The sequence below is a fragment of the Grammomys surdaster genome, unplaced genomic scaffold, assembly GCF_004785775.1.
Source record: "Grammomys surdaster isolate TR1022 unplaced genomic scaffold, NIH_TR_1.0 219, whole genome shotgun sequence".
In the NCBI taxonomy this organism is placed as follows: Eukaryota; Metazoa; Chordata; class Mammalia; order Rodentia; family Muridae; genus Grammomys; species Grammomys surdaster.
In genome coordinates this window covers 3219027-3241796 of record NW_021604664.1, presented here as the reverse complement: position 1 = coordinate 3241796, position 22770 = coordinate 3219027, and the positions used below count along the sequence as shown (strand labels likewise).

The window sequence follows — 22770 nt, the reverse complement described above, 5'->3', positions numbered from 1 at the left end:
TCTCTCTCTCTCTGATCTCAAGCTCTTTGACAACAGTTGCCTGCTGGATCTTTTCCTCAGACTCAGTAAGAGACCTCTGGGCCCAGGCATCAGCTCTGCAACCACTGGACCTGGGTAGACAGCTCTAGCTCACTGAGGAATTCAAATACACTGACCAACAGAGAACAAAGCAATGTAACGGATAAGCTACTGCGGCCTGCCCATAGCTGTCTGTGGCTCCCAAATACCTTGTTCATATTCCCTGGGCTCTGTGATCCCCTACAGCACCACAAAACCCAATAAGCTCTCTCTCCAGTCCCCGGGGGGGGGGGGCCGGCCGCCCCCCCCACCTCCTACCCCCGTCCCCACTGACCATGGTCTTAAAAGGTTTCCAGGCTCCCAGGCTGTGGAGAAGCACAGGAATCTCAGCACAAACAGCATGTGCTTTGCTTCACTGTTCTCTGGAGAGGCTCACTGAATTGCTGTTCTAAGTTTGCAGCAGATGTTGTCCTGATTGAACTCAGGACCCCCAGGAGTATGGGCTCTGAGGACAAGAGGATATGATCAGGTTAGATTCTTTGTAGCAGTCCACCTTTCCCATTGTCCCCAAGTGCCACCCTAGCTTAGAAGGCCTTACCAGCCAGCTCAATGCCATCAAGGAATGGCAAAAGGAAATGCCCCCAACACACACACACACACACACACACACACACACACACACACACACACACTAGCCTTCACCAAAGAGGTCCTGGGCTGTGTAACCTCACCCCCTAGCCCTTTCCTGACACTCAGCTGATGGGAAGCCACATTCTTTTCACTGGTGAGAACAGAAAAATGGAAACCCAGTAAATTGTAAGAAGTCCCTGAGCCTGCCCTTCCACAAGGAGCTCACAGAAGTGCTGTTAGCACCCAGCCTGGCACAACGGGTGACTGGCACGTGCTCACCAAATTGAGTCCTGGTCCCACATTCATAGCCCTGGCATCGTAGTTCCCAGGGCTTCCATGTGTCCTGGCTAGGCTAAGAAGCTCTGCCTTGCCTGTCACTGGGAACCCCTGGGAATATGAGTCCTACTACAGTCCGTTGGCTCTGCCCCCTCTACCTCTGTGACAGTTCCTCTGATTTATGTGCTGCAAAGACCTCAAGGGCCTCAGAACTGAGCACCAAGAAATGCTGAGAACTCTCTGTCTAGCTTGGGCGGCATCTTCGAGGCCACACGAAGCACTGACTGGTCTGTCTCTACTGATTTTCATTATCCCAACAGACACTCACTGTGAAATGTTCCTTGTGATAAGCACCTTAAGATCTTGAACCCCCTTCCTGGTCCTGTCCCAGAAGTACCAAGCATTCTTGTACATTCAACTGATTGCCACAGAGGTGCCTGTTTTTATTTAAATGGCCCTGAGCAAGACTGACTAAACTAACATTCCCACGCCAAGCCTCAGCAGTGTCTCTGGTTTGGGCATTTTTTTTTTTTAGCTGTCAAGGCAAAAATATAGAATTCTGGTATTACTTAAGGATTGTTGGGTTTTATCCCTTCTCTCTAGAGACCCCAAAATAGCTCACAGATGTGCCATACCTGCTATTGTTCAAAGTTTTGTTGCTTTACCACCAGAACTCCAGGCTCTCCCTGTAACCTAAACCCTGATTTCCAGGTCCATTTTCTTTTAAAGAGGGGGCTGTGGGGGAAGCAAGCCTAGAAGACGGAAGCTCTAAACTTGTCTAAATGTGTCTGGAGCAAATTCCAGGAAGCCCAGGCCAGTGAGAAGCCATCCCGTGGGGTGGGACGGTCTCGAGGACTGTGACCAGGGCAGAAGTGGGGGGAGAAAAAGAGTGCAGGGCCTTGCAGATTTCTGCCAGGGCAGGCGACTAGAGTGGGAAGCCCATCCAGTCCCAGGAGAACTAAAGCAGACTTTTTTTTTTTTTTGAAAAGGTAACTTCCTAGCTATTTTTATCATTAAGAAGGAAAAGAGGAACAAAGAGGAAAGGAAGGAGAGGAAGAGAAAGGGAAGAAAGAAAGGAGAGAAATGGTCCGGACAGTTCGCTTTCCCAGCGACTCTGCCTCTAGACTGGTGAAGGCTGAGCTGGTACTGAGCCTGAGGGGTGGAGCTTCACAGTTTCGATCCCTGGGGCCTTTTCTTTTTGGAGAAAGTTCTTAGCAGAACTGGGCAGGGGGCCAGGCAGGGTGGAGGCTCCCTCCTCCCAGATCTATAGGGGTCCTCGGGCCCCAGAACTCTGGGACTCTGAGGGTGTGTAGGCAGTCCCTGGCCAGGCTCCACAACCCTACACAGGATAAGCAGGATAGCATAGTGACAACTTCCTGTGGGCCCAACCCCTGCCTGGAGGTACAGTTTCTGGGTCCAGTCTCACAGTTCTACTGGGGTTCCTCCTCTATCAAACTCCCCTGATTTGAACAGGGCTCTTCAGCTTCTCAGTGTGCTAACTCACATGATGCCCAGTCAGGCACTCATGGCCTGCCTTTTTTCCCTGGGGCTCTTGGGAAGCAACAGAAGTGACTAGTGACTCCCCAAGAGACCCATTTAGGCTGTGTGAGCATTGGAGGGAACCCTAGGGCCTGGATAAACTTCAGTAAGGCACTGTTCAGAAAATTCCCAGGGCCTCCTGCTAGCTTTCCAGAGCCCATAGTCTGTTCTTTGAACAGTTTGGGGACTCCTGGGGACAGGCAGATAGATGGCCTCCGTCAGAGTGTAGGGTACAGATCATTGGGCCTGAGGCCATCTCTGGGATGACAATAACAAACCTGCCCAGTAGGCCAGGCCTACAACCTGAGTGAACAGCATGTGGGCTTTGGCAGCTCACTTGCTTGGGAGCTAGGTACCTGTCTGGGGGACTTGCCCAGGCAGCACACTCTTGGGCCTCCCCCACAGCAGGAGAATAGCAGGCCTGCCTCTGGGATGCTTTTGCTCCCCTTCTTAGGCTTCCTGGGCATTGGGAAGCCCTGGGCAGGCTCCCAGCCATACACATACACCTTGACCTTATAGATGACTTGGGGAGGTCCTGCCCCCTTGCTGAAGGGCTGGTCAACACATCAGTGGTTCTTTGGGATGCCAGGAGACTGCACCAAGAAACCTGTGAACCTTGCCTGCTGACCCATGTATATTGCCTTCAGCCTCCCTGAGTTATGTGTCAATCAGCAAACCCCTTTCTGAGTATTTGGTACTGAGACCCAGCAGGGCTAGGGCCTTCCACAAAGACCTGAGCAGACAAGGTTTCACCAACGCTTAGCTGACAAGAGTTTTTGGGAAGAAAGCTCAGAACTTGGAGGGCATCTTGCAAGACAGGGGCCTGGAATGTGCTTTCACACTGGCACAGCTGGGGTAACCAACACTAATCAGAGGGGAGCCAGCCCTGGCCTGCCTGTCTGAAACAACAGTTCAGGCCACTGAAAGCACATATGGAGATATAGTCAAACCGCTGAAAAATGTTCAAAGCAATACTTAAAGTGAAAAGCATAGAAAGGAAGCTACAGACTTAGTAGGGGGGAAACTGAGGCCTGGGGCCTGAGGGGCCCAAAGTAAGCCAGTCAGTTAGTAGCTCTAATTCAGAGTCTAGGGATTCAGCTCAGGGGCCAATCAAGAGACAGACACCAGGGCTGCAGCCTGGCCATGGTGGACACAGCAGGAAGCACCCTTTAGGTTGGACACTTCTTGGATCGCTAAGCCCCAATGTTGTAAGCAGGGGTGATCTGGAATGTTCATAGCTACCTGTTCTGATGGCACCCCACTCAGGACAAAACACTCACCACCATGGACCATGTCATGCTCATACCCCTTCTCTCTGTTGTCTCCTTTGTCACTCCAACCAAGTATACTGTGTGCCCTGAGCTGGCTTGACCTGGAGTTATTCTAGGGACATGTCTGAGCCTCTCCTGAGAACTGGGTAGTCTCACTCTACTTGTACCCAGACTTCTGGGTCCCACAGGGCACAGTGCCAAGGTGAGATCCTTCAGGAGGGAAAAGCACCTGTAGCCCATGCTAGAAGGCCTAACCCTGTTACTCCTGGAACTCTGTGCTGCCCATCATTCTGGCATGCAGACCTGCTCCCTCCAGGACAACCAGGCCATGCTGTATTCATGATGCAGGTGGTTACAATGTTCCAGGTCTATCAACAACAGAGCATCTGAGGCTGAGTATTCAGCAGAAAAAGTGACTTCCCAGTGGGGTGGCCTTGCTAGGGCTCTTCCTTGCTTCCTCTGGGTTTTTGGAAGGCCTCTCTTGTGGCTGGTCAGGTTTTGGTTTTGGTGTGTGTGTGTGTGTGTGTGTGTGTGTGTGTGGTGTTGGTGGTAGTTGGTCGGTTGGTTTGTTGGTTGGTTTTTACCCTTCAGGCCCTTTTCCTGGTTAGACCCTGACTAGAAGGCCCAATATCTCCTGCCTACTGTGTGAAACAGCTTCACACCCACTTGCCATGACCGCAACCTCAGTCCTGCCCCCACCCAGGCCTTTTTTTCTGGCTCAGCTGTCTGAGGGTTCTACAGCTAAGTTCTCCCACCTGTGTGCTTGGCCTCTACCTATAAAAAGAGCCAATAAGTGTCTGTGTTCAGTTGGTCTGATGTGCAGCCTTACTCACTGCTGGACAAAGACAGTGGAAGAGATACAGACACCCATGGACAGACAGGATGGCAGGTAGGCAGATGTTGCCAGGTCAGCCCACCATGCTGGCAAAGCTGGAATATAGTTGCCACATACCCAAGCAGGACCCATCTCAGAAAAGGCACTGCAGCCAGCCGTTCTTTCTATGGAAACTGCTCGCTAGGCTTCAGATCTCTTATATAAATATTTCTGTAGCATTGGGAGCTTTTTCTATCGGGTACTGACCCCATGCTGATAACCCCCAGGCTTGAGGCTAGCTTCCTAGAGAAGCAGGAAAGGGGGGCTGGACAGCTGTTGGCACTGACCCTTTAGTGCCTTCCAGAAACAGGTGTGTCAAGGGAGATGGGTGGCTCCTAGGACAATATAAGCCGGGGGGGGGGCCTTATCCGTGTTGCACTCACCGTCCTGTTTTGTGATGGGAGGTGTTGTTCGTTTCAGATTCCACTGAACTTTGACTGCAAAGGGATAAGGAAGGCATCTTGGACGCCCAGTGCTAAGCACAGGATGTACAAGCATCAAGGTGGAGAGATACAAAACATGAGAGGCTGTGCTGGCGCTAGCAGTCATTGTACTGGGACTCTGAACTTTCCTGGGCCAACCTAAGACAGGCAGAGCCAGGGACCAGTGAGAAGGGTGATCGTGGAACGTCTAGACTCGAGTTCCTGCTGGGAATTGAGAGCACAATCTGTCCAGCAAGGCACTAGTCCTTGGGGAGTTCCCTTGGGGAGCCCCGAGCTCCCTTCTGCAGAGGCTGCGGGCTCGCCGCCATCATCCTTTAAGGTCAAGCGTTCCGGAAGTCATGGCTAAGAGTTCTGGCCTCAATCCTCCCTATGCCTATAGCAGAGACCAAACAGCTCCCAAGAGTGGAGCCCCAGGGACAGGACGCACGCAACGCTGCCTGGGTGCCACATCTAAACTCTTGCCCTCGGAGACCCCCAAACTTGACTTCAGCTGCTCCTGTCCATGGCCCCAGACCTAACTCCAGGATGGGGCTGGTTCCTGGTGCAGCTTCGCCTTTCCCACAAGACCAGCACCTCCTCTACTATTGAAATGCAAATTCTTGCCAAATGTCGCCTAGGGCGGCAACATACAAAGCCTGATCCTTCCGCAGCCCCAGCTCAAACTTTTGGTCTCTGTAAACTTTCGAACAAGAAGTAGTCCCTAAGTGCCGGTTCCCTACACCCCTCCATGCCTCCTTGTCTCGCGATCCATAAGACGCTGGCTCATGGCGCTCTCCCTAACCCGGGGAGGTGCAGAGCCCACCAAAGGTCTGGAAGGGACAGGGTCCACAGGGTGGGTAAGGGTGCGCAGGAACCGGGGGCGGAGCGCGGTGGGATGGGGCGGGGAAGGGGCGGGCCCCCACGGGGGCGGAGCGCACGCCCGCCTTGAGCCTCACTAGTGCCTCTGCCGCGGGAGGGAGCGCAGGGGCGTGGAGCGCAGGGCGCGGGCGCTGGGCGTGGGTGCGAGCGCAGTGAAGGAACGAAACCGGGTGCCTAGTAGGGCCAGGAGGACCCTGAGAGTCCAGCGCCGCCCACCCGCCAGGAAAGAGGGCAGCAGCGGGTGGACGCCCGCGGGACCGCCGGTGGTGCGCGTGAACGTCCGATCCCCGCCGGCCACCGCAAGAGGCCGCCGCCTGGGCAGCGGGCAGCTGGCGAGCAGGCATGCCGCGGCTCCTGGCGCCCTTGCTCTGCCTAACGCTGCTGCCCGCGCTCGCCGCAAGAGGTAGGCGCCCGCGAGCCCGCAACTTCGGGCGCCCTTCGGAAACTTCTGCTGCGCCCTGCACACGCTCTGGGTAGATAGGAGTAAGGGACCAGCTGCCAGCGTTAGGAGCCGGAGCGGGTGGACAGGACGTGGGACCTAATGTCCTGGGTTGAAGGGAACCCTCCTCCGTCCAGGGGGACCCACTTTTCTTATAGTGTCCAAAGACGCTGGAAGTTTGGTATGGGGCGCTGAGGCTTCGGGGCCCGGTGGCCCGGGAGGCCCAACCCTGGCTCGCACTTGGGCAGACGCTCCTGGGGCTCGCCGCGGGGGCGGACATGCTGCTTGCGCCTGCTATTTTTCGATTTGAATCGAATCGGTTTTGGTTTCCTGTTGCTTCTTGGGACCATTTATTTTCTTTCTTCTTTGCCTCCAGCCCATGTTGGGGCGGATGTTGGGGTGCAGTATGAGGTCAGGGGCGCTATGCTCGCGTTGCTTACTTAGAGCGGGGCGGTGACTATGTGCCCTGGACTCCTAGTATGGAGTTTCGGGATCACTGTTCCCCTAGCCAGAATCAAACTTTCGAAGAGGGGCAATGTGCAGGCTTGCTGCCTAGGGTGGAGGTTGGACTGACTCACTTTGGAAGTTTGGAAATCCTGTGCCGATTGGAATGGAAGGGGGGTTGGCGTTTATTTCCCTGCCGGCTTCACGGAACGGGGGATTCCTGCAACCAACTGCACTCTTCTCCCAGTAATTGGAGGAGAGAACTACCTGCCCTTTCCTTAAAAGTGGGATTTTATGTGACGCAGCAGCTCAGCCCCCACATCGGGGCTTAATTTCTGGAGCTCCTTAAGATGAGGTGGGAGGAGCTTGATTAATAGCCCCTTCCAGAGAATAGGGTGGAATTCCTTCTAAGTGAGGTTTCTAAGACCCCCTCCCTGGGTGCGGCGGGGGCTGCCCCTGGAGATGCCGGCGAACAGGTATTGGGTGTCGGAGGAGGCGGGGCAGGTCTCCGGGTGCGGCCCGCTGCCCCAGGAGGCGGCCCTGGCGCGACAATGGGCCGCTCTGATTCCCGGGCCGGCGCTTTGTTGGAGGGCGGGGTGGCGGGCTCCGCAGCTGTCGCTTTTTCCCACGATCCGGGGAGCTGAGTGTGGCCACCTCCTCCCTCCTGCGGCCCCTTCGTATCTTATGTTTGAACTGAGGCAAGGGTGGAGGCTGGTCGGGGGCTTTACTGGGCTCCTTAATCCACTCCCACTTTGGCTGAGTGGTTAGAAGTTTGGGAGAATTTCCTAAGTCTTTCTGGTGCGGTCCACTTCGCCTCACTGAGTGGACCTGGACACCTGCCACCTATCCCGCCTATCCCTTCTCCACTAGTTTTTTAGCTACAACACTGTGAGCAGAACATTGATCCGTAAGGGCTCCCCCCCCCGGCCCGCCCCCACACCTCGGGACTGCCAGTAACTCTAAGACATAGACACGGTGACTTTAGTCTCTGTCCACCATCAGGACCATAGGGAGTTAGGTGCCCAGAATCGAGACTGACCTCTCTCTTCTGACCCTTCCCCAGGCTTGAGATGCTCCCAGCCAAGTGGGACATGCCTGAATGGAGGGAGGTGCGAAGTGGCCAACGGCACTGAAGCCTGTGTGTGAGTACCGCCCCTGAGGGAACCTGTTGCTTTTGTCAGAGCAGAGCCCCTGCCTTCTGGGGACAGAACACTGGACTATTGTCTTCAGAAGACAGCCCAGAGGCTGAGTGCAGTCACGTGCTGACTTTTATTGGACAAAGTCTGGCAATTACTTAATCACTAGCAATTATGCGTGTGGAGCTACTCTGGCCCCTGGAGGTTGGCACACTCCTTCGTGGGCCCTCAGGCTCCTGGGAATCCGTGGTACCCTAATTCTTACTTAAAATGCTTGAGAGTTGTTTTTGATGTTGAACGGTTCTGGGGCACTTACAAAGAGTTTGATCCCCCACCTCCTGTCACCTGGGATCCCTCTTCTGAGCAGGAGTGCACTAGGCAGGAAATTGACGTTGTTGTTTGTTTGTGTTCTGGTTTTGTTGGTGGTAGTGGTTTTCTTTTTGTTGTTTGTTTGTTTGTTTTGGTTTTTTTTCGAGACAGGGTTTCTCTGTGTAGCCCTGGCTGTCCTAGAACTCACCTGGCTTTCCTGGAACTCACTCTGTAGACCAGGCTGGCCTCGAACTCAGAAATCCGCCTGCCTCTGCCTCCCAAGTGCTGGGATTAAAGGCGTGCGCCACCACCACCACCTCCCAACCGTTGTAGTGTTTCTTCTTTCTTTCTTTCTTTCTTTCTTTCTTTCTTTCTTTCTTTCTTCCTTTCTTTCCTTTTTTGTTGTTGTTTCTGTTTGTTTGTTGTAGACAGGATCTCACTATGTAGCTCTGGCTGTCCTCAAACTCACTATGTAGACCTTGAACTCGAGATCTGCCTGCCTCTGCCCAGTGGAAATTGCCTATTTTAAGACAAAACCCATCTCTCCTTGAGGTGAGGTTGGGAGAAGTTAGAATGGTTCTTGTTGGCACTGCTGTCTGAGTGGTGGGTTCGAGTAAGTGCTGGAGTCTGTTTTCTGTCTTGGCAGCTCCAGCTACACCACTGGACTCTGTGCCAGGGGTCCTCAGCTTCAGGTCATCAACTGTGAAATGGGCATGGCTTGGGGATGGGAAGGTCCGCTCCATGCTGAGAAGTCCTTTTGGGAAGGATCCTGGCCAGGTAGCCCGCCTGCAAGGACTAGGCAGCCAGGGAAAGTCTCTGCTGGTGCTAGGGCTGGTACCTTTCAACTTGAGCTCCTCCTTCATGGGACTAGCAAGGTGCAGGGAGCCCAGGCCTCCCCTGGAGGCTGGAGACAGAGAAGACTCCAGCCTGCATGGCACGCCCTCATTCCAACTGCTGAAGGGCCCATCCCCTTGACAACGGGTGCTGCTGCCTCCAGTACCCAGCCTGTGGGCTGCAGCCCCACCTCCCTGGCTGGCCCGCCCTGTACTGAAGCCAATTAAGCAGGTCTGTGAGCAGTTTATTGGACAAAGCCAATTGTGCCTCTGTCAGACGCTAATGAATGCACACTATTTTTTTTTTGCATTTTTGGGGGGCCCCTTTCTCCCTCTTGCAGAAGCCTCGCGGACGCTTGATGCCCTAAATCTTATTTCCTTCCATTCAGAGGCCGACAGCTGGGATTCAGTAGAAGGGCAGCAGCTATTGTTGGGAGGCGATTAATGCTGTGTGATTAATTATGCGTGGCTTCCCAGAATGTACAATCCCCTTCCCCCGCCACTGTGCTCCTTGTCTGCCTGCCTCACTGGCAGGGCACGACTGAAAGGCTTCTTACTTCTGCCCAGGACTTGGAGGGGTCCTGCCAGACTGGGGAAATTGAAGGTAATTTCTTCCTAGACCCACCAGGAAAGGGACACAGCCTGGTCACTCGGTAGAGTTGTGCATGGGGGCACAGTCTATTTGCTGCAGTCCCACTAATAGTTTTTGTCTTAGTGCTTTCTTTGGTGCTTTGCTTTCTTTCCCACCTCCCAAACTTGGGGAAGCTGCTTGCAAATCCCTTGTAGTACAAGCCAGGCCACTGAAAGGATCTTGGTGCCAGGCCTTCTGCCTTGCACTAGATCCTAAGGCCCTTCCTCCTTGGCAGAAAACTTGCTTCAGTTTGGCTCAGAGTTCCACTGAGTTCTATCCACAGAGGCCCCATTGTGCTCACTCTGTAAGTCCAATGAAATGAAAGAGATATGCTCACTTCTGGTCAGCAGAGCTGGAGGTCAAGGCTACAGCCAGGCCTGGCTGATGATAGGCACAGGTCTGGACTTACTGTGCAGTTTGGGGCCCTTTATAGCCAATCCATAGAGGGGTCAGCTCACTGTGTGGGCTTGGGTGCTTGAGGAGCCCACCCTGTTCCTTGATGGTGTCTGTTTCCATTCCAGCCTAGTTCTTCACATGGCCTCAGGGGCCTGCCCCAGAGTTTGCCAGAGCACACACAGAGGGGTGCACCTCTCCTGACTGGGGAGAGGCAGCTCCCCCTTTCCTCAAGGGAACCTTAAGGGCAAGCTTGAAGCCTGTAGACCTCTGACACACCTAGCCATGATCCTAATGGCTTTTGGCTTCTTGTTCTGCATACTCTGAGAAGGGCCTGGGAAGTATGAAGTCATAGGACAGCGAATTGGTGCCTTGTAAATCTCTTCTACCAAAACAGAGAACCTGCCCTGGAAGCTGCTGGGCAGTTTCAAGGCTCAGGATTGCAAAGTGAATCCTCTTGGTACCAAGTGCCTTCTTTTAAGTACTAGGGTATCACTGAGGTCTAGCTAGCCAGTGATCATGTAGGAAAGGCCTGGCTTTGCACCCTGTAGACAGAGAACAGTCTGGGCAGCTGCTATGCATTGTGGGATATCAGAGGCCCTTTGGGGGAAGATTTGGGGCTCACCATGCCTTCCTTGGGGGCCCAGTGTGTGCTGAGAGGGAACGCTGACAACAGGTTGTCATTTGAAGAGCCAGAAGGACCTTTACACTTGGGTAAACATGAATTCATGGCTCAAAAGAGCCTATAAGGGGCTGCAGGCTTTGAACTGAGGGAGCTTAGGAAGACTAAAGCCACCTTCACTAGGAGCTAAGCCAGATGTGAGGAAGATATGCATTTTAAATCCACTTAGAAATCAGGTGAAGTATGCCCTGAGAAACTTAGGATGGTAGGTGATAATCTTGGGCCACCCCTATGTTTGAGAGGTCTGACCTTAGCTTTACCGTCTAAGTCAGGGCAGAATCAGGATTGATATCTTGGTGATGCACAAGGATTGAGTAAGAGCTGTGAAGAATAGACACTGTAGAACATCTGTGTCCTTCCCACACTCTGCTGGTGAGCTTGTGGGGCTGCTTTCAAGGGCCTCATTCTCCCATCTTAAGTTGGGTAATCACCATCCCAATAGTGCTATCTGGTGGGTCTGTTTGGGTTACTGGTTAGGGATGAGCTGGCTGGCTCTGAGGATTGTAGCCTGGGCCGTGGCTGCAGTTGTCAGCTCTTTCAGTTTCCTTTTTTGGACTTTCTGTGTCTGTGCACTCAGAGCAGGCATATGTATGGAAGTCTGAGGACAACTTCTGCCAGTCAGTTCTCTCCTTCCAGTGAGAAGTCTGGGATCAGAATCAGGTTGCCAGGCTCGCGTAGTTAATGGCTTTACCCTCTAAGCCATCCTGCTGGTCCCTCAGACACTTTAAAGCAACTACTGTGCTATGTGTTCCACTCTAGATATAACCCCGAACTGGGACAGGACCACTCTGGAGGGTCATCCAGCATGTATGTGACATCTACATACATGGTAGACCTGCCCCACCATGGCCTGACAGGGCTCTTAGCAGATCAGCTAAGATCAGGCACAGGGAGAGAAGTCAGCCATGCTGGGCCGTGGAGTGTTTCAGCTGATGCCATTTCCTCCCTCTCTCCAGAGTATGCATTATATCCACACCCCTGACCCATCACTTCCCACCCTCTTGGTGAGGAAGCAGGGGTGAGGCCGGAAGTGATTTGTGGGCTGAGGAGGGACCTAACAGAATATTGTATGTCCTCTGTCACCTGGCCCTGCTACTGTTCCATTGAGTCACATGCCATCTTGGGTTGGTCCCATCCAACCCAGTAGGAGAGCCAAGGCTGTCCCAGGCTTGCCTGTCTGTGCAGTGCCACATCTGGCCTTCAAGGACATGAGGTTAAAGAAACGGGTTAAAAAAAAAAAAACCAGCCTCACAACTTGACTTGTCACAGAACCTGTGAGGAGATGTCCAGGTACTGGAACATCTGAGCAGAGGTGGGATGTTCCGTGAAGGAAAGTGTCTCTGTGGGCAGCCCTGCCTCTGGCCAGCAGCCAACAATTTTTCCATTGAAGGAATAATAATAATGCTAAAGGAGAGAGAGAGAGAGGCTGTGACCTCAGCAGGAAGAGGGTGGGGCAGAGCAGACAGGAGAGCCCTGTCTCTAGGAGCCGCGCAGGATGTAGATAACCAGAGCTGGCTACTGGGATCCCCAGAAGTTGGGTGGTAGTAGAGAGTCTCCACAGGTTTCGTGCCTGGGTCAAAGATGGAAGCTCTATCAGGGAAGATGGTTTTGGCCCTCACTCCTGGCCCCTGTGGTAGACAGCACATAGTAGACATCATGGTCAGACAGGGACCAGAGGGTAAGCAGGCTGAGCTGAGGGGTTGGGCTGTCTTATGTGGAGAGGGATGTGCTTCACATGTCATCTCTAAATAGTGAGAGGATGTGGCTTTGTAGTTGAGTGGTGTCCACATTGCTTTCCTCAAAAACATGAAGGCAGCAGCTCTCGAAGGGCTGTGATCAGCCTGGCATGCTTGGTGGCAGAGGGCTGGGTTTTCCCAGAGGACCTGACCCACCCGCTTGTTTCATCTCCAGTTTATAGGTGGGAAAAACTGAGGCTAAGGGTGAAGAGCCTGTGGGGTGGGGGACCTAAGGGCAGCTTGCATCAGCTTTCACCTTCATGTGCAGGCGTATCCAGAACTTTCTAGACCTTTCCCAGGGGCTGAGGGGAATCATCACCAGCTTTAACGAGCGGCTGGCTTCAGGGCATCGTTGTGACTAGGTCAGGACGTGTCTGATCCCCCTTGTTTCCCAGGCAGGGCACACCCTGGCACCTGCTGGCTGGAAGACACAGACCAGCTGGTTTTAATGAGCTGTACTCTAGTCTCAGTTTACCCCTTGTGCATGAGAGGGCACCGGAACCTCCTCTCTGCTATGTCTAGGCTGGGCTGAGAGATAACCTATGGGTATTAAGAGTGGCTGCTTTTGCCGGGCGGTGGTGGCGCACACCTTTAATCCCAGCACTTGGGAGGCAGAGGCAGGCGGATTTCTGAGTTCGAGGCCAGCCTGGTCTACAGAGTGAGTTCCAGGACAGCCCGGGCTACACAGAGAAACCCTGTCTCGAAAAAAAAACAAAACAACAACAAAACAAACAAAAAAAAGAGTGGCTGCTTTTGAAGGTAGCAGCACCAGGACTATCCCTGTGGCAGGGCTGAGGACATCCTGCTGGATAGGGGGGTGATTGGCAGGGTGGGATGGCAGTGGATGTCTTTCTTATGGCCTTACCCCGTGCTATCTAGCTGTACCAGAGTCCAGGATTCTGAGGGCTGATTTGGGAGATGGGGCTTTTGGGTGGTAGATTACACACTTTGTAAAACATGCCATATGAGCCATGGAAAGTGCACAATACAGTGTACTTAGCAGAGGCATGTATTGTACAACCAGCCCACCTATCCAGTTCCAGACTCCTTAATCACCCCAAAGGCAGCTGCTTACCAGCCCCCCTCCCCTCCCTGGCAGCCACTAAGCTGCCCTCTGTCCCTGAGCCTTTGCTGTTCCATTTCCTGTGGATAAAGTTCTGTGGCCCAGTCTGTGGCCACTGAGTGCTGCTTTCTGAGCGTGGATGATGCCAGGGTCTCACTGTGCCACTGTGGGTGCCAGCTCTGTACTCCTGTTAGGATAATTTCCAGCTTCTGAGCCCAGTTGTCAGTCCTGACAACAGCGCCAAGGAGCCAGAATGTCCATCTCTGGGTCCATGCTGCCCCTGGGAATGTAGGGCTCCTTGAGTGGGACCTGATGTGCTTCCATATTGGTCACTGATAATGTGCCCAAGGCCTCACAGTGCCCAGTGCCCATGGGAGACTCACACCTAGCTGTCCTGTCTTGCCTTCCAACAGACATAGAGCCTCTTGGTCTTTTACAATCTGAAGGAAGAGCTAGTGGAGTCTTGTGTGCCCGCTGTAGGACAATGGAAGTGGGGTTTTGCTGAGGGTTTCCTATGCTCTGGAGCCTAGGACGCCATGCCACCTAGGCACTCAGCTGTGAGGAGATGGGAAACTAGGAAGAAGAGCTGCTGGAGACAGCCTTAGTCTCCAAAGAGTAAAGCTTGTGTCTGAGTGCCCTAGGGCTTCCACAGCTTGGTGTGAGGCCCACCACAGAGTGGCATCTACAATAGCCTGGATGGATGGCTCTGCTTTCTCAGTATCCCTGAGACCTACGGGATTCTAGGACTATCACCTGGCTTGGTGTCCTTCTGTGACTGAAGTGCTTGAAGTGCTGCCCTTCTGAACTAAGTAAATGAGCCCCTTGTCGTCTGTTGATGCTGCTAATTTGCTGAACCTCTACCACAGGTAGTGCCAGAGGCCAGCCTGACCCAAGCCCTGGCACAGGCCTGGGGAGGCAGGCCCTGCCACAAGCACTGTCAGCTTGTGTGAACAATTTGCTCTGTGCACTTGGCTGAGGATTTTGAGATATGGATATGCCTACCCCTTGAGAGTCCTTAGACTTGACTGGGAGGACAAAGGACTGTCCTTCTTCCAAGATGATACCCAGGCACCGAGGCCATAGCTTGGCTTTGGGCCTCCTGCCTTAATACCATGTGGGTCACCCTGTATGAATCACAGCCCAGCCACAGGGAGGCTGCATGGAGGCCACTGACTTTCCTAGAGAAACATCTGTGTTTAATCAAGTTCAGGAAGAAAGCTGGGCGGCAGCCTGCTCCCTGGAGCAGGTTTTCCCACGGCCCAGAAGCATATGTGTGTGCCTGTGTGTGTGCGTGTGTGTGTGTGTCTGTGTCTGTGTCTGTGTGTACACATGAATATAAGGTGTTTGAGGAGGGGAAGAAGCAAGGTTGACAGTGGCTTTCTTTCCTCCACATGCTCCACCTTCGTTTTTTGTGATAGGGTCTCTCACTGAACCTGAAGCTGTCAGTTCAGCTAGACAGCCAGCCATTGGGCTTCAGGGATCCTTCTCCCATCTTCTTTCCTGGAAGGCTGGGCTACATGCCAACATACCTAGATTTTTACCTGGGTTCTGGAGATTTGAACTTAGGTCTTTGTGCTTACACAGCAGGTACTTTGCCTATTGAGTCAATATTTTGTGTGTGTTTGTGTAGGTGTGTTCACATATGTATGCTTGTATACTGGTGTGTGTAGAGGCCAGAGATCAGTACTGGGGTCCTCTTTTTGCACCCCATCTTACTTTTTATAACAGGGTCTCTCACAGAACCTGGAGCTCACTGCTTCAGCTAGAATGGCTGGCTAATGAGTTCCAAGGATCCTCCTGCCCCCACATCCCCAGGACGAGGATTGCAAATGTGTGCTGCCCTTCCTGGCTCGTATGGATGCCGAGGACTGGAGCCCGTGTCCCAGTGTCCTTACTTTAAAAATAGATTTGCAGGTGGAGTTCTTGGTGCACAGTGTCCCCTACTGTAGACCAGATCCCACCAAGACCCCGGAAGGGAAGAAGCAGCCCACACTGGAATCTAACTCGCTCTCTCCAAGCTCCCAGGGCCATTGCTCTGCCTGGGGAGGAATGTGGGTGTAAAAGCTGGAAAGATCACTCAGGTCTGAGTGGCAGCAGCTCGGCCTCCCACCATTTCCTCTCCATTTCAGTTCTGAGTGAGCGGAAACAGCACAGTTACTGGAAATGAGAGGTTTGTGGGGAAATCGGGGCTTCCAGTGTATGTGCCCAGCCTGAGGTGGCTGGGGTAGGGCACATGCTACCTGTGTGCTCAACCCTCTGTTGCCCTGGTTCTTCTCTAGATCTTCTCTGGATCTGGTTGATCATGACTTCAAGAGGTTGATCCTGCGAGGTGGGGCTTTCCTTCCTTACTTCCTCTTCTAAGGGTCAGACCAGGGTGACCTCAACTCTGTCTCAGAGCCTAATAGTGGAAACCAAGTGGGGTGCTGGTTAGTGGGACAGTGATGTCAGGTCAGGCCATGGCTGCATCCTATCTCATGGCTCAGAGTCTGACCTAGTCTGTGGTATTGGCAGCTAGGCTATGCTGGGCAGTCTGGTCAGATGGACCGGGGCAGGCCTGGGGCCAGGTGGGCAGCCCAGGTTTCTAAGACTTGGCTTACAGTTTTCAGAGGCCACAGTGAAGGCTGGATCCCCCCTGCCCTCATAGTATATACTCTGAACTTGGCCTCTGATCCAGGCTTGTCCCCCCTAGCACTCTGTTCCGTTAGGCTGTACCTGGTCAACACTCAGATCAAGGATACTTCTTCCAGAGCTGGGGCTGGAACGACAGTCTCCCACCTCCTCTTCATGCAACAGGACCCGTCTCCTTGGGGTGAATGGAGGATTCCATGGGGTGCACTGTAGCTAAAGGTGCCAGCTGGCCTTGCTGTTGGTATGTGGGCTTCATCTGTCTTTGAGAGTGCTGTGTGTTACCATGACTCTGCAGAAAGTGTCTGGCTGACTGGAGCAGCACAGACATGATGGGGCAGGATGGGAGAGATCACAAGGATGCCATTGAAGTGATACTTGAAAAGAACCTAGAGCTGGGCAGTGGTGGCGCACGCCTTTAATCCCAGCACTTGGGAGGCAGAGGCAGGTGGATTTCTGAGTTCGAGAGTTCGAGGCTAGCCTGGTCTACAGAGTGAATTCCAGGGCAGCCAGGGCTACACAGAGAAACCTTGTCTTGAAAAAAAAAAAACCAAAAAAACCTCCCAAAAAACAAAACAAAAAAACGAAAAGAAGCTAGGTGTGGGACATCAGTGTCCACACAGGCAGAGGGGCCAGGACCTGCAAGCCCAAAGCTTTTCCTAGACCCACTGGCCTGGGACACCCTGGGTCCTATACAGTTTCCTCCCCAGAGCACCTTCTCTGGCCTGAACCCCTTCTAGAGCAGGGTACATTCAACTGGTTCTCCTTCTCTTCTCAACTTGTCTGTTTCCTAAAGCAGAACAGGAGATTCTTGTGAATGGCCATTATGAGACATTTTGTAACCAGGATTGGAGTGGGACCTAGTTATCTGCTGGGGTATGGTGACCTCCCAAGCAGGGAACTTCTTCCTGGTTGGAAAACATTTGGTTGGAGTTGGAGCTGCTGAGTTTTGAGGGGTAGGGGCGATCTCTGGGGCTCCCACCAAAGCTGCAGTCTGCACTTCAGCAAGTCATCCAAAGGATTCACTGAAGGTGGGTTTCCTGGGAGGCCCTTGAAGAACGCAGCTAAGGTCTGTCTACTGTCTGCCCAGCAGCTGGTGTGGCTCTGTCCCAGTGGGTAGCTGGACATAGGCCTCACAAGCACATCTTCAGTGCCACCAGTTGGAAAGGATAGCCACAGGGATAGTGACAGGTGACCCTTCTGCTAGGAGGGTCCTGAGGAGTTTAGAGAAGCTGGGAATTTTGAGGTTTGCCTTGCAGTGGTAGGAGCTTCCCCTTTCCTGGGTTCCTCGCGGAGAACCTTGCCCCTTCCTAGGAGTTTTGTTTCAGCCAAACTCTCATACTGTGTGCCTTTGCCCTTTTTTTCTGGGGAGATCAGATGACCAAAGAGATGAGGCAGTTTGAGATTCAGGGAACTTCTCACATTCCCAGGGAGCCTATGCTACTCTGTCTTGACTGTGACTGTTCTCAGAACCAAGACTACTCCACTGTGGGTGATAGGAATTAAGCACTACAAAATCTGGAGTGTGTATGTAGACCCTGCTAATCCTCTGTCTTCCTGTCTGTAAAATGGGCCTACCCCACCTCCAGGACTGTAGTAAGGGTCTAGTGAGGTGAAGCTTCTGGCATCCAAGGACCAGTTTAGCGAGGTGGGAGCATGTCTTCTCTTTTGGACCTTGATGGGGAGGAAACGTAGACAGAGCAGCCTCTGGACAGGTCCCTCTCACCATCTTCACATTTATTTGGGGAAGCAGAGATGGGTAGGTGCCATACTGTTCTTGGCTTTGGTGTAGATCTCAGTGGGGTATCTGGCTTAATCTCCCTCTGCATGAAGCTTTTCCTTCTGCTTAGTTGGGGCAGCTTCAGGTCCAGGGCTGAGTTCCACCATGCACAGGCCAGAAAGGCCTATAGTTGTCCACTGTGGCCATTCCTAGCTTTCCTTGGTACTGCTGCACACACAGAACCTTGTTGCTATGAGTCCCGGGGACCACTCAAAGTGGCTGGCAGGCACTGTGGAATGCTAAAGGAAGACACATTCCCAGCCTTGTTTGCAACTTTGGGCTGTCTGTGTTTGGGGATGATCAAGCAGGAAACTGTCCCTAGTGGAGGCAGGAGCTTAAGCAGGTGTTTTTCACACCCTAGCAGTGACCCCTGCTTCCTGGTGACCCCAGTTTGCTGGATGGTGCTTTCACCAATGGTGGAAGGGGCAGATTGGGTGGAGTCTCCCACCCCTGCTCCCGTGGGTCACCACTTCCCACAGACCAACTCCAGGAAATTGTTTAATGCCCCCACCCCCAAGAGCCTTTTTGTCCTCTCAGAGGAGCCTTCACAGGCAGCAGTGGGGAGGAGGGTATTGTTTTCCTTGTAGTGGGAAAAGGTGGCTTCCCCGGAGGGCAGGTTCCAACCTCGACTGTCTCCCACACAAAGGGCTTCCCTGAGCCAGGCCAGGAAGCTGGTGCTTTTCCTGAACTTCCTTTTTCACCATATTTTAAACCAAGGATGCAACTGGGGGGAAAGATTGGAAGACAGAAAAGCTGAGCATGCTGGGAGTGGTTCTTTGAGCTGAGCCTGGACCCTGGCTTCGGTCCTGGCCAGCCCCACAGCCACCTGTAGACATTCTACACCTGCCCTAGCTGTGACCCACATTCTTGCTCTGTCTACTACTGTCCTTCTAGTCTGAGCAGCAGCTGCTGTGGGAGCCAGGGTCCCTAAGGCTTCAGAAGCTGGGAAGAGACCACAGTTCAGCTCTTCCTGCATGCCTTCCCTGCTGGCACAGGTGGAGGCACCGATGCTGGCTGTAAGCAGCAATGTTGCTGTCCCCTCTGGGAACAATGTGGGCAGTGCATGGACTAGCTACCCATGTGCTTGTGTACCTCATGCAGCCACAGGGGAAGGAAGCTGGGTTGGGGGGATGGGGACAAGTGATCATGAGGTTAACAACGGTTATTCTCTCCCCCATGTTCTAAATGATCTCCAGACAAGTGTTTGGATCCAGGCAGGCTTAGCAGGAAAGCTAGGCTCCTGTATGCTCTTTGCCTTGAGCTCTGTGGGGAAGAGAAGGAATGGAATTGTGGTCTGCAGAGATCTCCCACCTTATGGATTTTGAATTAACTATTCTCAACCAGGGAGAATACCAGGGAACCGTTCAGCCTGTTGTGAGCACTTTCCTTCAGCGAGGCACTAGGATTTGGGGGTCTTGGACTGGCTCTGCTTAGGTCCCAGGTCTGAGATCCCAGAACCTTTCTTTTGGCCCCAGAAGCCTTTGCCAAGGATGGAGCTGGTGTTGTTGACCCTGTGAAAACCCTACAGGTGGGCTGTTTGAGTGAGAGGTAGCCCTGGTTTTAGACCCACTGTGGGAAGGTTGGGTGGCAGGCAGCCAGCTTTCCTGTATTTTAGCTGAATAGAACAAAGTCAGGCTGGGGTAGGGATCTGCATCGAACCATCCCTTGGGTACAAGAGAATGATCACCACTTGTTGAGTGGGACCTTGCTGAACAAGGGCTTCAGGTCTACTTGGGTGGCTCCAGAGCCAGGTAGAGCAGACTAAAAAAGACGGGTGCTCTCCACTACCATCACCTGGTGTCAGATACTCTAGTGGTGCTGGGGGCCTGAGGTATGCAGTCATACACTGAGCCACCCTCTGCCTACCCTCTGCCTCTGGATCATAGATCTGGTATGTGCTTTGGGCCCCGGGAGCTCAGGTGCCTCAGTGTGGGGCCCCTGGTCCCAGAGAAGAATAAGCAAGAGCCTTGGTACTCAGATAGGGGCCTGTGGTGCCCCCAGTCCTCAGATGGGTGCTTTCACCTGTGCACCAAATACATTCTTTGAGGGACAGGACTGTACCTTTGTGACTCAAACCTAGCCATGCCCAGAGTGAGAGTCTCTCAGTACCTTGGATCTGCTGGTGCCTGCTGCAAGGGCCTCTCTTCAACTGTCAACCTCCCCGCTACACACACACACACACACACACACACACACACACACACACACCTCTCTTGCAAAACTGAGGCCAAATTGAGAGTTCCATCTCACCATGGAGCGGCTGAAGCAGAGCTGGGAGGGTCCCACAAGACGTACCCCCTTCTGGAAGTGCTTTCTCACCCCAAAATTCCTCTGGCCACTGGATTCTGAGAAGCCAATGAAAGGGCTCCAGTGTTGACAGCCCCCCACCCCACCCCACCCCACCCCACCCCACCCCACCCCACCCCAGCTATCTCAAGTGTACTAAGCCCTCTACTCCTCCTCTACTCGACCATAAACCTACCAAGGGCAGGAGCTAAAGAGCCCCCACTACAGTCTCTCTGCCCCCCTCCTCATTTTGGGGTGGAGGGAGCTATCATCTGTCCCCTGGGGGCAGCAGATGGCCATGTAGTTTAGAAAGGAAAACAGCACAATTTAGAATTAGTCCCGGGTGAGAGGCCACAGCAACATCTGCCTCTGGATGCTTTGGGGAGTCACATTTCCATAGAGTGGCGCTGCCAGGGAGGTGGGAGGCAGCACAGTGGAAATACTGAAGCTGCCAACAGAGTGCAGGCAGCAGTTGTGGGATGACAAGCACAGGGGCCATTTGTACTCCTCTGTATCTGCGGAAGCCATCCCCTTCCTGGGCCCCAGCCTGCCTGCTACTCACCTGCAGCTAGCCACAGTGGGACAGGTCACATCCCAGGCAATGGAGTATGTGGTGTAGAAGAAGCAAAGTGGAGAAGTGGAGTCCTAAGAAGGAAGTAAGGAGAAGGCACACCTGCCGTGCCTGGGTTCCCACTGCAGAGACCCTGAGTGCCATGGGAGAGCATTGCAGAGCACAGGTGGTTCTCGTCTCATTGATGGTCAGGCCCTCATCCTGAAGAAGTCCCACCTTTCAGTCCTGGGAGGGTCTTTCCCTACCTAGACAGGAGGTGACTTGGGAAGCAGAGGACATCCTGGGTCACTTGGAAAGCTCTGGTTGGTGCTCAGGGACTCCCCAGTGAGTGAGGCTTCCCATGGGCCTTCCATGCCTGTATGTTGCTCACACCCACCTGTCAGTGTTGAGGACCAAATGAGGTATTGTGACCATAGCTGTAGCCCAGCTGTGGCCTCAGTGTCCCTTCTTAGGGACATTTGAATGCTGTGAGGAGAGAATGTGGCCAGATGGTACAGAGGTCAGACAGGTAGGCAGCAGACAGGGGAGAAGGGCATTTGAGCTGCTGTTGGCTGTTCCTCAGGCCCCTGCCCCAGACCTAGATCCTGTCACTTGGCTCCAGACATCTGAGGGATGGTCCCATCCAAGTGGCCCTGCTGCTCCTCTAGCTATGAACGCCAGTGGTGGACAGTGGCCTCACCCATGGTGGTAGGCCCAGCTAAGCAACATGCCTGCACTATGGTGTCCCCAATCCGAGGGTAACAGTGAGGTGGACAATGGGCCTTCTCAGCCACCACATTCCCCCACAGAGGAGCTTCCCTGGCCACCAGCTTCCCAGCTCCTGCCCCACCCGCTGGTGTTGGCGTCTGGCCGCGCCCGGCAGGAGCAGCTGTCCCCTCCACAGATGCACCTGCTCCCTGCTGCCCTTTGTCCATGCTGCTGGCGCCTGATTTATTGGCCATATTTTCCCCCTTGCTGGTCCAGCAGAACACAGCAGTGTTGGCAAGTGTGCATCCCATCCAGGCGGTTTACCCCAGGCTTCACAGTATGGTTCTCTACAGCACCCTGAGCTGTAGGGAACACAGCAGCGAGAGGGGAAGAGGGACATGAGCAAGTTTGAGCCTTTGGTTGCATTCAGTGTCTTTACCCTAAGAGACCTAGCAGGGGGTTGCGTAAGGACCGGAGACCTAGTGTGGCATTGGGCTTGCCCCACTTTTCCCACCCAGGGAAATCTTCCCGCTTCTTGGAGCCTCAGTCTCACTGGCCTAGAGCTCCCCCTACTCCCTTAGCCTGCAAGAATGGGTGGATGGCAGCTCCATTTGGCTTTGAAGATGAAGCTCCCTCTGTCCCTTAACACTCCCTCCCCCGTGACTTCACCAATGGCTGGGAAAGAAAAAAAAAAAAAAAAAAAAAAACCTTTCCTCCAAGTGGGCCGAGGCCAACCCTGCCTGACAAAGGGGCATTGATCCAGAGAGGAGGCCTGCTTCTAGGGGCCAGCCTCAGCGGGCAGATCCCAGGCTCCCTGCAGCCTCTCCAGCCAGTTAGTAACTGGATTCACGAGTAGTGAAAGCAAAGACTGCCTCCTAGCCTTCCCAAGGTTGATTCTACCAGAGCCTAGGTGCCCCAGAGAAGCAGGTGTGGATCTCAGTGGCTGCCCACACTGGTGGAGAGGCGCCCTCCAAGGTTACCCCGCCCCATGAAGAAGGAGCCAGATGTCCCCCATCCCCACCCCACCCCCCACACCAAACACACACTTCCCATGCTGGACAGGAACCATTGCATAGGCTTGAGTTAACTCCCCAGGGGGTGGGGGTGTGATTTGTTTTCTTTAAGCCAGTTGGTTTGAGACTTTTGGCTTCTGGCAACAGATGGTCACCAGAGTGGCCATTTTGTGTCTTCCATATCCAAGCGGTAGACATAGATGAAAGGCTTCAGAGAGGACAGATGCCTCCCA

At 53.5% G+C, this 22770-nt stretch overlaps 1 protein-coding gene across 1 annotated transcript in view; it reads left to right on the top strand.

Moving 5' to 3' along the window:
• The first annotated feature begins 6251 nt into the window (after positions 1-6251).
• Notch1 (notch receptor 1) overlaps positions 6252-22770 on the top strand; it is a 45734-nt gene continuing 29215 nt past the window's right edge. Inside the window, exons 1-2 of the mRNA XM_028772839.1 lie at positions 6252-6312; positions 7856-7934. Coding sequence (XP_028628672.1) covers positions 6252-6312; positions 7856-7934 — 140 coding nt within the window. The remainder of the gene's footprint in view (positions 6313-7855; positions 7935-22770) is intronic.